At 35.6% G+C, this 14,646-nt stretch overlaps 1 protein-coding gene across 6 annotated transcripts in view; it reads right to left on the reverse strand.

Annotated features, from left to right (window-relative positions):
* Positions 1-14,646, reverse strand: part of MLLT10 (MLLT10 histone lysine methyltransferase DOT1L cofactor) — a 126,049-nt gene that overhangs the window by 76,433 nt on the left and 34,970 nt on the right. For 5 of the 6 annotated variants that reach the window (XM_058830339.1, XM_058830337.1, XM_058830334.1 and 2 more), the window contains 3 exons: positions 8,865-8,968; positions 4,977-5,070; positions 2,941-3,036 (listed from right to left, as the gene is read on the reverse strand). In XM_058830339.1, coding sequence (XP_058686322.1) covers positions 2,941-3,036; positions 4,977-5,070; positions 8,865-8,968 — 294 coding nt within the window. The remainder of the gene's footprint in view (positions 1-2,940; positions 3,037-4,976; positions 5,071-8,864; positions 8,969-14,646) is intronic. The other variant, XM_058830336.1, reaches the window with a different exon arrangement.

Below are 14,646 nucleotides of genomic sequence, written 5' to 3' on the forward strand. Positions count from 1 at the left end.
ACAACCTGTTCTTAGGTGTTCAAGTTTCTACCCCCAAAATCAAAGCTGTAATGTTTCTTTAAGAACAAGACAAGCAGCAAAAAGATGCCCAAAATGCACTAGTACCTCAGTGTTTAGGATACTTATCCTGGCTCCTGCATTTTAGGTTCTCCTCTGATGTTCTCCAACTTGTGTGATAGTGAAAAGAAGCCTCTTGTCACCAAATATTCTTTTTGAGTATTCAAACGCTACTTCTTACAGACATCCACAGTCTTCAGTCATGAGCCCATTTTTGTTTAACTTACATTATATGAGCCACTACAGCAGAGTTTTATATTTTCCTTCCTGCTCAGCTCAGACCAAAGCACTTCTAGTAGAAAAGGTACCTGTGTAATTCAGCTGCGATATAGTAGTTACTTATTACATAATGTATTCACATTTTTCAGAAGTCATAAACAGATAAAGCTAGTAACCTTGTCTAATTTTCAAGTTAGTGCCAAAAAAAAAAATACTTCTATTATACAAAGGTCAATTCCAGATATGTTTAGTTCCTTCTTCAGTCCTTCCAAATATAACATAGCCAGTAACATTAAAGCAAAGCACTCTTCCACTGCCTCATGGTGGCCTAAGCTTTCCCAAGAAAGCCTGAGTAAACACCTGGGCCCTGAAGAAAAGGAATATTGTAATGGAATGTCAAGCAACATACTACCAATACTCTTTATAAGGGACACAGCATCATCACTAATAATTTCTGAATAGCATCTCTGCCACAGAAACAACAATGCTTAGGCAGCAGTAATCAGAATATAATGAAGCTATTTATTCTGTAGCTTCAACATCATCATGAAAAGTAAATCATACCAAAGGTTTGGTTCAATTTGTTCAGGTTTTTTTTTATTATTATTTATTTATTATTATACCCTTACATATTTGTTACCAATTTTGTTGGCAGAGTGCCCAGAAGATGTTAAACACACACTATGGAAGGGAACACAGGCTTTCAGCTGAGTCTGTTTGTAAAAACAACAGTTACCTATGTTAACATTTTCCGACCAACCTCTTCTTACTGCAGTGTAGTATTTCACATGCACAAATTGATAACTTTTGAGGTTTTACCAAGAAAAGTGGTTCCAAACCACAGCTCATACAGCTACTGCTTGGCAAAACAGAAAGCTTTAATGATGCCTGCAGATCAGATTATCCAAATTTCCAAGGAACAAAGATGAAAGATAAAGCAGAAACTACAGGGGCTGTGAGAGGGATGTGGTTGCCACACACACACAAACACTACTGTATCTGTGAAGAAAGCTGTAAGTATTTATTGCAATATGACAAAAATCTAAATTCTTAAGGGATTTACAAAAAAGGAAATATGGGAAGTCACCCTAAAAAACTGCCCTAGTCCTCCAAGATAATTAATTCAGTGTATCAAATACACAGCATAAGCTGACAAAATAGCTGACACCACTGAAGTGTTAAAGTCCCTCCAAGTGTACCCTGTAGAATTTACAGGTATGACCTGGGAAGCATCTTCAGTCAAATTCATTTAAGAAAAACAAAAAATAAAACCCAAAATAAAACAAAAAACCACAAACCCATCAACTTACAAATTTTGCCAATGATTGTAAAAATCCATGCATGTACTTTGATAAAACATGATCTGAAATACAACAGTAATGGAAAACTAAGGAAAAAATACGGCAAATATTAGTAAGCTAATTCTGTAGTCCGTAATTCAAAACTGGATTCTTCTACCAACATGTTACTAAAAATGTCTGCCAAAATTCCATACTTTTATTACTTTCAGCCCTAAATTTAGATTAGAGGTACAGCAACATCACAGTGCACACTCTTTTCTGCACTAGTGGATAAAGACAGAATGATTCACCTATACCATTAAACAAGTCTAAAGATCAGACTTTTTAGAATATTATTCAAGAACAACTGGCAGTCAATATCCATCCAAAATGGAAGGGATCTCAAAAATCCAAGTCAAATATTAAGCAAAGAGTCTAAAGACTGACATTTGCTATTCAATTTCCTGTTTCTACAGATATAGCTCCTTTGTATAATACACATTTGGTCAAAAGATTCTTTTATGCCAATTTTTATGTAATTATTTTTAATAACATAAAACTAAGTTTATCCACATCCACACAAAATCCTATTAAGCTATTTGTAAAGGATGTGTACTAGTGAGCAGTTTTGCATGTAGAGGCCTAAAAAAAGTGCCAAAGCATATTTGCATTATTGTGTCTGTTATCACCCTCTGTTGAATTTAGATGACAAATTTCCTACAGACAACTGTTAATGCAGCAGTAATAAAAACCAAGAATAGTAATCATCATAGAGCTGAAATTATTTTTTAATAATAATGTGAAGTCAAATCATTAAAAGAATATACTAACATCAGAAATCAGCAGTTCCGTTCTTTGTACCCTCACAGCAAAATTTCCCAGATGAGTTCCCAAGGTATTTTGCCAGCACAGTGGGCTTGACCACCAGTACTAGTAAAATGTGGCAAGAAGAGATGTCAGTTCTTTGGTAAGAGAAAGATGTAACAGGTTGAAACGTAAAGAATTAGATGCATGTGTTTAGCCACACAGTTGCTAAAATGTCTCATGCTGGTTTTCTTTTCTTCCCCATGTCGTCACAAAGGGTACACAAGAAAAACTCTAACAGAAAATTAAGGCAAAGGAAGTTGCTTGGAGCAGTCTTCCCAACAGATATGTTTCAGTATCTCAAAATTGAATACAAACAGAAATAGAAAAGTGCATATAAAAATGCACCTGAAGAGGTCTCCTCATTGGATGCCAGTACCAATGGTTTATCATGTGTAATTTATTATTCAGTGCTTCAGAACAAGATCTTCTTCATGCTTTTCAGCAAAAATTAAATTTACCAGAAAGTGCTACTTTTAAGCAGATGTGCCACATAATTAGCAACGACAAATCCACTTACTTTTTTCTCCTTCTCATGATGTTTATCCTGAGAGTGAGAGGAAGAATCACTTAAAGTTTGATCATATGACCTATTAGATCCCCGTTTGCTCTTTTTCTAAAAAGAGAAAATATATTTATGGACAGAGAAAAGGAACCATTTGAATAAATAAAAAGTATAAAGCATTTCCACTGACAAGATGCCTTATTGCTTGAGGAAAAAACTTCAATGCTTCAATTACTGGAAAGCTGACTAATTACTGACACTAAAATTCACAAGACTACTGAATGCACACCAGGAAAAAAGCCTATCCCTGCATCAACTTCTACACCTCCCACAAATGTGCAAGCTATGCTTTCCACAGAGAAATGAAATACGCCACTTTTTAAAGGTTAAAAGATGCTAGACACAATTTCAAGTTTTCATAGCATAAAACAAAAAAGAAGCTGCTCAAAAGAGTATCACCACAGTGATGCCCTGACACATGCTTGAAATGCATTGTAAGGTGACTTCATGACTTATTTATTATTCAAGCGATCTGTCTGGCATATTTTCATTAAAATGGATTAAAAACCAGGATACAGAATGCAACAGTCATTTCTGTGATTGTAAGTGGCAGATGTAATTGCCTGTATTTCTGTAATGTCTGAGAGCCTAGTTCAGGACTGCAAATACTTTATGCTGGACCAGTGTTCTAAATGCTGGTTTTCTCGTAACTGAGGAAGCATTTAAAGACACTTCAGGCCACTCTTTTGTCAACCAGTTTTCAGCAGAATAGTAGATGTGGAACACCTAGCAGCTTCTGCAGTAAATACTAAGCACCTGTATTTACTAGACATTAACAGTCAATAATCCTAAAGAAAAACTGAAACTCCTAAAACAAACTTTATAGCTTTGTAATGGAAAGCTAACTAATTATACATCAAACATAGAGTTATGTCTATCATTAAACCTGTTTTTTAAATAAATATACCTGCTCTCAATCATAGCAGCACTGCAATATCAATCAAAGGTGTAACAGTGTAAGGGTTTGCCCTCACCACAAAATAAGAGACTATTTTCACTCTTTTTGTATATACTTAGTTCAAGATAGCAAAAAAAAATTCTTAGCTTAGTAAGGGCCTAGGAAGCCTTGACTTATCTTCATTATGAAGCAAATTCATCAGTATTCACAAAAGCACAAAACTAACCTCACTAAGCTTATCTTCTAGAAACTAAAATGGTTAACTGGTCTTAATGTTTTTACCTCACTGCAACCTAAAAGTCACACCAAGTATTCAACTTTTTTAGCAGTGCAAAGAAGTAAATCTGCAAGTCAAACTATACCTACAACAGCATCTGAACCTAAGTCTGTATATCTTAGTACTAATAAGTAACATTTTTTAAACATCAGTAAGCCCCTCAAGTCCACACACTCACACATGTACACAGAAACAGATATCTGGAACTGTCAAACTGGTAAGAAGTGAAAGGAAAAACTCCAGAGGTCTGATCCAAAGCCTACTGCATTAACTGAGAATTTTCAATGTTTTCCATTTTTTGTTTGCTTCTTAAAAATCAAACCTGAAGTCACTTCCTTAAGGTTGTGTTTCAGAGAACTTACAAGCAGGGAATACCCACTGGCTACACAGTGAGTGAGACATAGAACAAAAGAGGTTGGGCAGAAGAGTAACATAGCAGAAAGAAATGGAGTGCTTCTTTATTCTCTGGAAGTAGTATTTTCTAGTTTATTCAAAAACTGGAATAAACTATGACTGAATTCCTAGAAGGCACTTAAAACAAATAGCAAAAGAAAACATTCCAGGAACTCAATGAAAAAGAAACACTAAATGTGCATGCTATTTCTGGCAGAGGGGAAAAACCTACTCATCTATAAAGCAACTACTTAAAAAAATATTTCCAGCTACTACTTCTCTAACTGTGATTAAAACATTGTTTTAATGAAATACAATCTACTTTTTCATGAAAATATTATTTCTAGTGCTAATGGCAATAAAAAAGTCAGAATAAAAAAATAAGTCAGTAACATTTATTTATGGAATTTAATAAATACATACCAGTTTATTAAAATGGTATTTACAGTAGCCACAGTACTGGACGTTATCTGCACCATTGCCTTCCTCTTCACAAAGAAGTCCTGCAAACTGTGCACTAAAAATAAACCAAACAACATTCAAGGAAAGCCATTTTACACCAGTTTGTACAGTATCACAGCTGATAACATATGGATGCTTATATCTGCAATTAATAAGAGATTTCCATACAAATAATTTTCAGTGGCATGAGTAGCAAACCAACCTTTGTAGCCCAGAGCAAAACATGTATAATTCATACTTTGGCCTACTGCCTTTTTTCAGAATCTTTAAGGTACTCACACAAGCTTACAGCTTGCAAATCTACATTTACTATGCAGCTACCTGCACAAATAAATAAACAAAGCAATCTACAATGACTCTCAGTTCAAATTCAAGCAAAAAAAAATATCTAAAGAAAGAACAGCTTTTAACAAAACCATACTACAGCTCCAAAGAAGAGTTTTTTCACAATTTGCATATACATGCTTCTCTGACTTGCCGTGAAAATTACTGGGTTTTTTTTTAATCTAACTTGAATTACATAGTAAATCAAACTGTATTTACTAATTTAAAATACTGTGGCAGGCTAATTTCTTTTTAAAAGATCATTGACTGATTATTACCTTATTCTACTACAATTTTTTTTAAAAAAATTTGTTTGTCACCATTTGTAATGTCGATATATTTTCTCTATCAAAACAAACTTAGATATTGACAAACGAAATGTTATTCCATTTTCCATATAATTTTCTTTCCCATATGTTGGGATTTAGGATTCTTCCTTTTGTTTCTTTCTCTTAGGGAATTTTCTCCCATATGTTGCTAGGAGACAACAACGACTGGGTACTTAAGAGAGACAAAAGAAGTTGCTAAATTCAGGGATGGAGGGCACCTGGCTGCACTTCTCTTATCTGGGGGTTTCTCTCGGATAGGCAGAGATACTCGAGAATGGGGCTGGGAAGAAGGGACCTGGGGCAGCTGCTCGCTCTCTTGAGTTCCTGCCACCGGGAGGGGAGAGAGGCTGCAGACGCTGTGGGGAGAATTCATCACCATCACTGAGGGGTTCTGTCTCCTGCTGCCTTTCTTCTACTGTGAGTGGAGCCCTGCTCCTGAGAGCGGCCACTGCACTGGGCCCTTATTAACACCCTACCTCACCAACCAAGGGACCCTTCGCCATCTGCTCAGGTGCCTCAGGGGAAACCCCGGGATCCTCGAGCCCATCCCGTCCCCAAGGGAGTGTCTCTCTCTCTCTCTCTCTCTCTCTGCCCTGTTGCGGAGGCGAGCTGCCACCATCCGCCCCTTTCCTCTGCCACTACTCCGCGTTTTTGGCTGCACTGTAGCCCCACAGCCCCTGCCTGCCGAGACATCCCCGCGCTTCCAGCTGCAGCTGCGGAGTTTCCGATATATCTCATCTCCCACTCCGGGGGGACTGTGCTCCTGAGGGTCCTGCTGGGGCACCAGGATGGATCGCCCCATGGTTTTGTGAAGCAAACCCTCTCTGTCATCCCTTCCCATCTGGGACAAAGGCGCCATCGCCGCGTGCTCCCCGAGCCTGCGGCACAGCGCCCCCTGCAGCCGCGGGGGAAGCCCCGCCCCGCCCGCCGGGAGCCAGCAGCGCCCCTGGCGGCCGCGGCCGGAACTGCACCGAGGGGAAATGGCTTCAAGGGTCAGAAGGGACTGGCTTGGGAGATGACGGCTGGATTTTCTTTTTTGTTCCTTGTTGTTGCTGTTGTTTGTTTGCCTTCTAATACACATACATACTAGTAAAAAACTGTTATTCCTTTTCCCATCTTTGCCTGAAAGACCCTTAATTCAAAAATTATAATAATTCGAGGGGGTGGGGGGGGGTGTCACATTCTCCATTCCAAGGGAGGCTCCTACCTTCCTTGGCAGACACCTGTCTTTCAAACGAAGACACCATAATAATGCTATGCTACAGTAAAAATTATACACAGGAGTATTTAAATGAAAGAAGATCACCATATAACGTGGTTAATTTTCACAGATTTTTAAAAATATGTTAAATATTTAATTATTAAATAATAAAAATACAACTTTTATCCAAATATAATATTAATATACCATATAATGCTATATAGTATTATATATAATAATTTATAAAATATTTAATTAAATAATTTAAATATGCTGGATATTTCAAATATGTTAAATATTTAAATATGTTAAAATATATTTTTAAAATATGTTACTGGAAAACCCAGAAGTACTAAATACATATACATCTACAGCTGATACCAACTAGAAAAAATAATTAAGAGGATGTCTTTAAGCAAAGATTTATTGTTTCTAAGCTTCTCTTACAAAAAATATGCACTCGAGCTCATTTTTCATTAGACAATAGTTCTGATAACCCAAATCTGTTATACCTTGCCCTGGACTTCTGGTAGTTTTCCCATTTTTCTTCCATTTTTAAAAAATATTACAGAAGCCTCTAATTATCTCCAGTGATATTACTCTCCCACTAGATATCATTTAGTAGTATAGAACATGTTTTTGAACCAAAAAAATTTTAAAAACTGGCAAGATAAGTTCAAAATTAAAACAGCTAAGTCTCATGCTCTTCACAGCATTCACTGAAAGCAGGGTTTTGGAATAAAGTAAAAAGATGAAAAGGACTCTTGTATGTATCCAAGTGTTTGAAAGTAAAGAGACCTTTTCATACAAGCACTTGGATGTATACATTTTTTCACATCTGTAAGTAATCCCTTTACATGGTATGCACACTTTGAGGAACACAATTCATTTTCCCTGTAAAAAGAAACTTGACATTGATCACATCCAATGAAAAAATGGATGCATATGAAAGAATAAAACCTGCAAAGTAGTCAAGCAATTAAATGAAAAAAATAAATGAAGAGTTGCCAAGATTATCAGCACCAAAACAATGGAATTAAACCCTTCAAGATATCTCCACAAGACATACAAACTATCACTAGGGTACGCTGAAGAAAATACATTTAAGTGATTTAAGTTGATGTGCAAATACCATTTCCCTGACTAAACTGGTCAAGAAGCAGCATACTGGGGCAGTCATAAAAGAGACAGGTAAATCCACAGATTATGTAGCTATGCAGCCTATATAAATTTGCCCGCTACTGTAAAGTAACTCCAGCTGAAATTGAAAAAACAAATAATGCCTGCGAATTTTGGACTGGAACTCTTTTTGCTTCCTTTTACCTGTTGATATGTGGTTTAATCTAATTATCCAGCCTCTTTTAGAAAGCCATAAAGTGGAATAAGCATCTCCTGAATGCAAGGAGAACCAAGTATCTTAACGTAGAATGAATCAGATGGTGGAGGACATAGCTTTTTTCTCCAGCAGTAACATATGAAGTCCAAATAGTTCAGGATGATTTGTATCATTTAGATAAAATCAATGAAGTGAGTTACTCCCAAATGTTTGGAAATCCATACTGGAATAGGTGAGTCTAGTCCATTTCTACATACAGCTCAGTAATTTTCCCATTGACTTACCAGAAGTAAACATCAAAATCAGTTAGCAGGCAACACTAACAATGTCTTTACACTCCCATATCCTATTAAACATCCTCTAAGAAAAATAATCTAAGACCAAGAAAAAAACCAAACTCCTCTATAATTATTCACAGGAGCACACACCATTTAATACTACCCAAGGGAGTATTATCAGACACTTTTTGCAGCTCACAGCAAAATCTATGCTGCCACTGCCATATTGTTAGTAAACACTATTAAAAAACAAACCATTTTACTGTATTTCTTTACTCAAAGATGTACTAAGTAATGAGTTTATTCATTACACTGTGTGTATTAATTCTTTCTGGAATATCAGAGCAACATCAACAACATTAAATAATAAAATATACTTACCATGTTACATGAAAAGCTTGTCGACATCCATGTTTATTACATGTCATACAAGCACCAGTGGCTGCTTTACTTTCTCTGCCTTGTTCATCACAAATATAGCATGTCTAATAAAGAGAAAATACTTAATTTGATAAGAAGCATACAAATAAATTCTGTGTTACAGGAGATTCTAGGCTGAGGACTACTGCATTTTGCAGCTAAGCCAGAGTAAGAAATGCTTTATTAAAGTCTAATCATGCTTGTTAGCAGAAGGAGATCACCTAGGTAGACTCTTGGGATTTGTGTAACACTTTACCAACATAAAGGCAGTACAAATACTGATTTGCTTGCACTTCATACCACTGTCCACCAGCCAAAAGGTTAAACAGCTACGGGTTGACAGCATTAGGCTTCCCAACTGTCCTTGCTTTCAAGTTTGTGTTTATGTCCTTTAAAGTCTCATTTTCATAATAATTTAACATAACCTGTATTCATAGCATTCAGAAACATCAGATTAGACTGAGCGCCTAACGGTACAATATGCCATATGGTATACATATATATCTACACAATTACATACAAAAAACCTGCAAACTTAAAATTTTATTTGTACATTTGGTGCAAAGAATTTCCGGAAGTGCCATAGCATGTTTCAGTACTCACATGATGCTCAGCTACTTTTAGTTAAACTGGTTTTTAACAGAACCCTGCTTTGTTTGGATGACTACTTCAGTATGACTAGGACAGCCCCATAAACATCTTGTAAATTAATCAACAAAGAACCTTCTGTAAAAAATCTTAACTGAATATATCAAACCCATTTCAACCTCCAAAACTAAAGCTAAAACAAGCTAAAATGAAAATAATCTATTTAGCACCTGGGAATATTTTAATAGCATTTTTGACAATTTATTTCTTTTACTGGGATACCACAGCAATTTTAATCTTTTCTAAAACATTCTTAGTAGAACAGAAGAAAGAAATTAAGACAAAAAGTATCCAAATTCTTCCTAATTATTCAACACTTATTTTTAACACATGGCCAATAAATATGGATACATAATGTATGTATACATTACTATACTAGGCATCACTACAATCTCTCACCAGCATTCGAGGGAGAAACATACAGCAAAAGTAAATCTCTTTTCACTTTTTCCTGTTCTAATTTTTAGAGAGATTCTACATCATACTACATTTCTGTGTAAAATTTAACAATTTAAGAAGAGATTCTTAATGAAAGTATCATCCAACACTGAGGTGGATTAAGTGTTTAAGTTTTATTTTACAGAACCTTACTGAATATTAAACATTAAAAACACTCCTACCTCCGCAAAAACCTCATTATAAGGTCCTTAACAAGAAAAGAGAAACTTCTTTATGCCAAAATAAAAGAACCGTCTCTATTTTAACTGACTTACAATTGTGTCACAACTTCCTTTCAATGAGGCAGAGAATGAGTAGAATAATAAAAATAACATCAACCATGGGTAGTAGAAAACATGGTAGAAAAAACTGGACCAAGAGTCCATTGAAATTAAAAAAAAAAAAATTATGTAATGCAAAACCAGTATTACTTACACAGGAAAATGAGTGAAATTCTGAGATCTGAACAGCCTTTTTCAGAGGTTTTTAGAACAACATTTAACAAGTGATGTCAGCTAACTAAAGCATTTTTGTTAATATGCAAGACTTGAAGGTAGGAGTGTTACTCTTGTACAGTTTCCACACTACTTTAAAAAGCTAATATATCCTAAAATCATACCCTATAACCTAACATTTAAAAGATCAGAAAGGGGATAATCCTACTTAATTCTTTGCCTTGCTTCTTTCATACATCAAGGTGGTGAACACTGATAATTCAGTTGTTTGACAGTGTCTGAGACTGGCTGCTTTTTAGACTTCCATACCATGAACAAGATTTTAGGAATGAACAAGGTCATGATCTATCAACCTCATCTGAGTCACTATACTAAGCGTAAGTAACTTCAAAGTAAGATACTTCTATAAACAGGGAGTTCAAAAAACCCCATAAAACTCAATCTCCAGTTACTTTCTGGATTTTTCAGAGTTTTGTTTCAATTTCTTTAAGTTTTTTCCTTACTGAAGCTCAGAAAGAAAAGCAATACAAGCATTCCACTTAGTAGAGATGTAGACTCCATTTTTCAGTATTTACCCTACATGCAGAGTCTCTGTTTTGGGACCTTAGAGAAAATTACAGTACAAAGAGTGAAAAATAACTACAAACTACATTATGAACAGGTTTAAACACAACACGGAGGACTGACTACTCATTTCAAGAAGCTCAAAGAACTTTCCTACAATAGTCATAAGAAGCATTAAACCTGTTTGCTAGTATTCCACATGAAACAGGGACAAAGAAGGTTCACCCTCCTGCTCCAACAGACACTAAGTTCTCAACAGCTGAGCTTCTCACATTTGTTCCTTCTGTTAGACACACAATTCCAGAAGCCTGAGAACCTTTGTCTTTCTTTCACAAAGGATGACTTGCATGTATTTGCAAATCTATACAAAAGCTACACCTCTGAAGCCTCTGAAACGTAAAAGTTTAAAACTGTGTCCCACCACCTATAACTGCACTCTTTCAAAGCTCTTAAGCTAAGAAAGTACTCTCCCAAATTCACTGGAGAAGCAAAAGCTTTTAACCCAGCAAGGAAATTTTACTCAAAAGTGTAACAAATATCCTACTTCCTTTAAAGGCAAAATATGTATTTTGCACAGATGTCTTTGTTACTCTCAGTATTTTCCCTTCAAAGAATCAATGTGTAAACCTTGTTTGCGAAAGCAAAGACAGAAGGGAAGATGAGGCAAAAAAATAATTATAAGGCTAAAATAATTTCAGATTATTTTCTGAATAATCTGAATTTCTAAATTTTCTGAATTTCTAAAAAAAATTCAGTTTACTCAGATACCCAATGGCATTCGCTGATCACAAAATCAAACCTAGGAATTGTACAGAAATTTCTCATTGTTGCAGCAAGAGTACTGAAAGAGAAGTCTGCCAGCTGCATTCGCTACTAGGCAAATCAAGAAACTCTAAATGCACTTATCTTTTAATCGGTTCTTAAAAGAGATTCCTAAAAGCAGTAATTATATACAATTATCACATAGTTTCAAATGAACCTGAAAGAGACAAATAAAGCTGACATAAAATAAAAAGATATTATCCATGCATAACCATCCAAAGAATAAGAAACACCTATTTCTGAAAAGAAGAGCAGCTAATATTCCATTTCTTTTTTGGAAGCAACTGTGTAAGAAGAGCTTTCCTGATAGCTAACTCACTAATCAAATCATTCAGTGGATTCATTGTGTAATGTGATGGTTTTTATCCCCAAAGTAGGCAAACTTCATGGAAATAGCAGCCAAATGTCTCTATATGAACGCACCCCATGCTCTGGTATCTACAGCGTTTCTTCTTGCATTTAAGACTACTGTACTTGATAATACTGCATATTTTACAGTGTTTAGTAAAGAAACAAGTGCATAGGGAAAAAAGCCCAAACAAATTAAGTACTATGTCCTGGCAAAACTTCAACAATATTTATTTTACAGTATAATTTCTCCCTCATCGTAATTTTCTTTGGCCTCTACTTTCCCCTAATTCCATATGTTAGTGCTCTATATGTATCCAGCCACACATAGAGAATTATTTAGAACTTCACAGGAAATAGTATCTTATTTTAAATCTCCTATTCCAACCTGAGCTGACAAACAGAATGAAATTATTAGCCTCTCTAAAAAAATAAACAATTCCAGTAATTTTTTCCTAATTACATGTTTACAGTTGTTCTCAGTGTGCAACAAACATTTTCAAGAATTGTTTGTCATATCTACTTCTCTAAAAAACATTTTTCTTTCCCATTTTTACACAAATTAATAAAAGTCAGAGTGAAATGCTTTACAAAATTTCTGACCTAAAAAAAATATAATTTAAATAAACACAATTTATCTTGAATAGCAACAGGAGTAGAAGGTGAAACTATTGCAGGCTACATGAAAAGGGAAGTACTAGTTTTATTGGTTTTGGGGGGTATTGCTCAATAATAGCCTGCTTGGGAACCCATGGCAGTTTAACCACAGCAGTACTAAATTCACCACCAGCTACAGACTTAGCAAGAGCTGAGAGTTCCCTGTCAGCCAACACTTCTTAAATCCAGTACTGTTAGAACTAGACTGCAGCTGGCATGGCAGTTAGAATGGTTTGAGAAGGTTTGCTGCAGCAACTGCAGTATAGCCATTTCTTGGATTCCCCTGAAATCCACAGCCGCTATCTCCCTGACCCACAAAGCCCAAATAATGACAGTGAACTCTGAGTTCTGTAAAAAGAGAGAACAAAAACAATAATAATAATAATCAAGCTAGGGGTGTGATCCCAAACTTTGCCATTTCTGACACCAGTCAGAAATGTACCTCACGATAAACTGTAGTGGCCTGATGAATGTAGTTTTAGGCTGCCTGGTAACATGGAAAATACGCCTCAATCAGAACACCTGGCCAGAGCACAGAGAATTAAGAGCTAGACAACATCAGGGACTTTCAATAGTAACTAGTAACTATTTAGTGAGAAAAAAATCATAGTAAATACAGAGCAACAAACATGGAAACTGGAATTTTAGCAGCAAAACACAACTGTATGTCATATATTTAGAACAAAAACTGTTTGAGAAAGAAGAAACTTCAGTTACGATGAAAAGGAATTAAAGACAAAAGACAGAGACAAACAATGGATTTTGTCAACAAGTAATAATAAAAGATACAGAGTACACTTTTTGAAGTTACAAGGATTTACTCATCCAATATCCAATTACCATCAATGGAAATGGTGCAAGATAAAACAAAATCTAAAGGGTTCCATTAAATTTTTCAAGTACATTAAGGGAGAACCACTGCCAATTAAAAAAAAAAAAAAATATGACTGACTACTACTCAAGGAAAAAGAAAACAGATGTTCTGTTTCCTCAGAGTTGAGGAGAGAGAGGAAATAAACTCATCTGTTACAGCAAATCTTTACTGCTTTGTGTCCAAGCAGAAATGTTTTATTAGTTCTGTACTGAATCTCACTGTTGCATGTTCTTGCCAATGCAAAGGGAAGCAAATAGCGAGACGCCAATAGAGATGCTCAGGTAATAATGAGAAAGCTTGAGGAAAACCTGGACATAGACTCCTGATTTTTCAGCTACACTGGTAAATGAGATGGACAAAACTTATTGACAGCAACTGGAGAAAATGAAACAGAAAAGGAAAAGACCAAAGAAAGAAAAAAGGAAAAAGGCTAGAAAAATGGAGGGGCAGCCCATAAATCTAAGCTGGAAACTTGGATTTGGGATGTGGTGGGTGTGAGAAGTCACCGAGGCAACATGAACAGGGACTGTTCTCCCTTTAGGAAGAACACAGGAGGTGACATATACCTTTCTCTTCTTTCTCTTTTTTATAACACAGTCTATTCCTAGTTTACTGTAGTGTCCACAAACTACCATAAAGTAAAAATTAAATAAATAAATAAATAAATAAACTATAGGTTAAAAGAACAACACAAGAAAAATACGTAACACAACTAATCAGAAATTCAGACAGCTTGCATCTGCAGAAGGGAACATACAAAGACCAATGTAGTTAAGTGAGGAGAAAGCAACACAAGTGAAATAAGAAAAATCTAACTATCAATAAAGAACACTAACAAGCTACTGGTTTATTGCTCTGCCTTTTTTTGTTAGGTTTTTTTTTTAAGTCTCACTACACTTTATAAAACATTCCATCTCACTGACGATTATTTAGGAGT

The sequence above is a fragment of the Poecile atricapillus genome, chromosome 2, assembly GCF_030490865.1.
Source record: "Poecile atricapillus isolate bPoeAtr1 chromosome 2, bPoeAtr1.hap1, whole genome shotgun sequence".
In the NCBI taxonomy this organism is placed as follows: Eukaryota; Metazoa; Chordata; class Aves; order Passeriformes; family Paridae; genus Poecile; species Poecile atricapillus.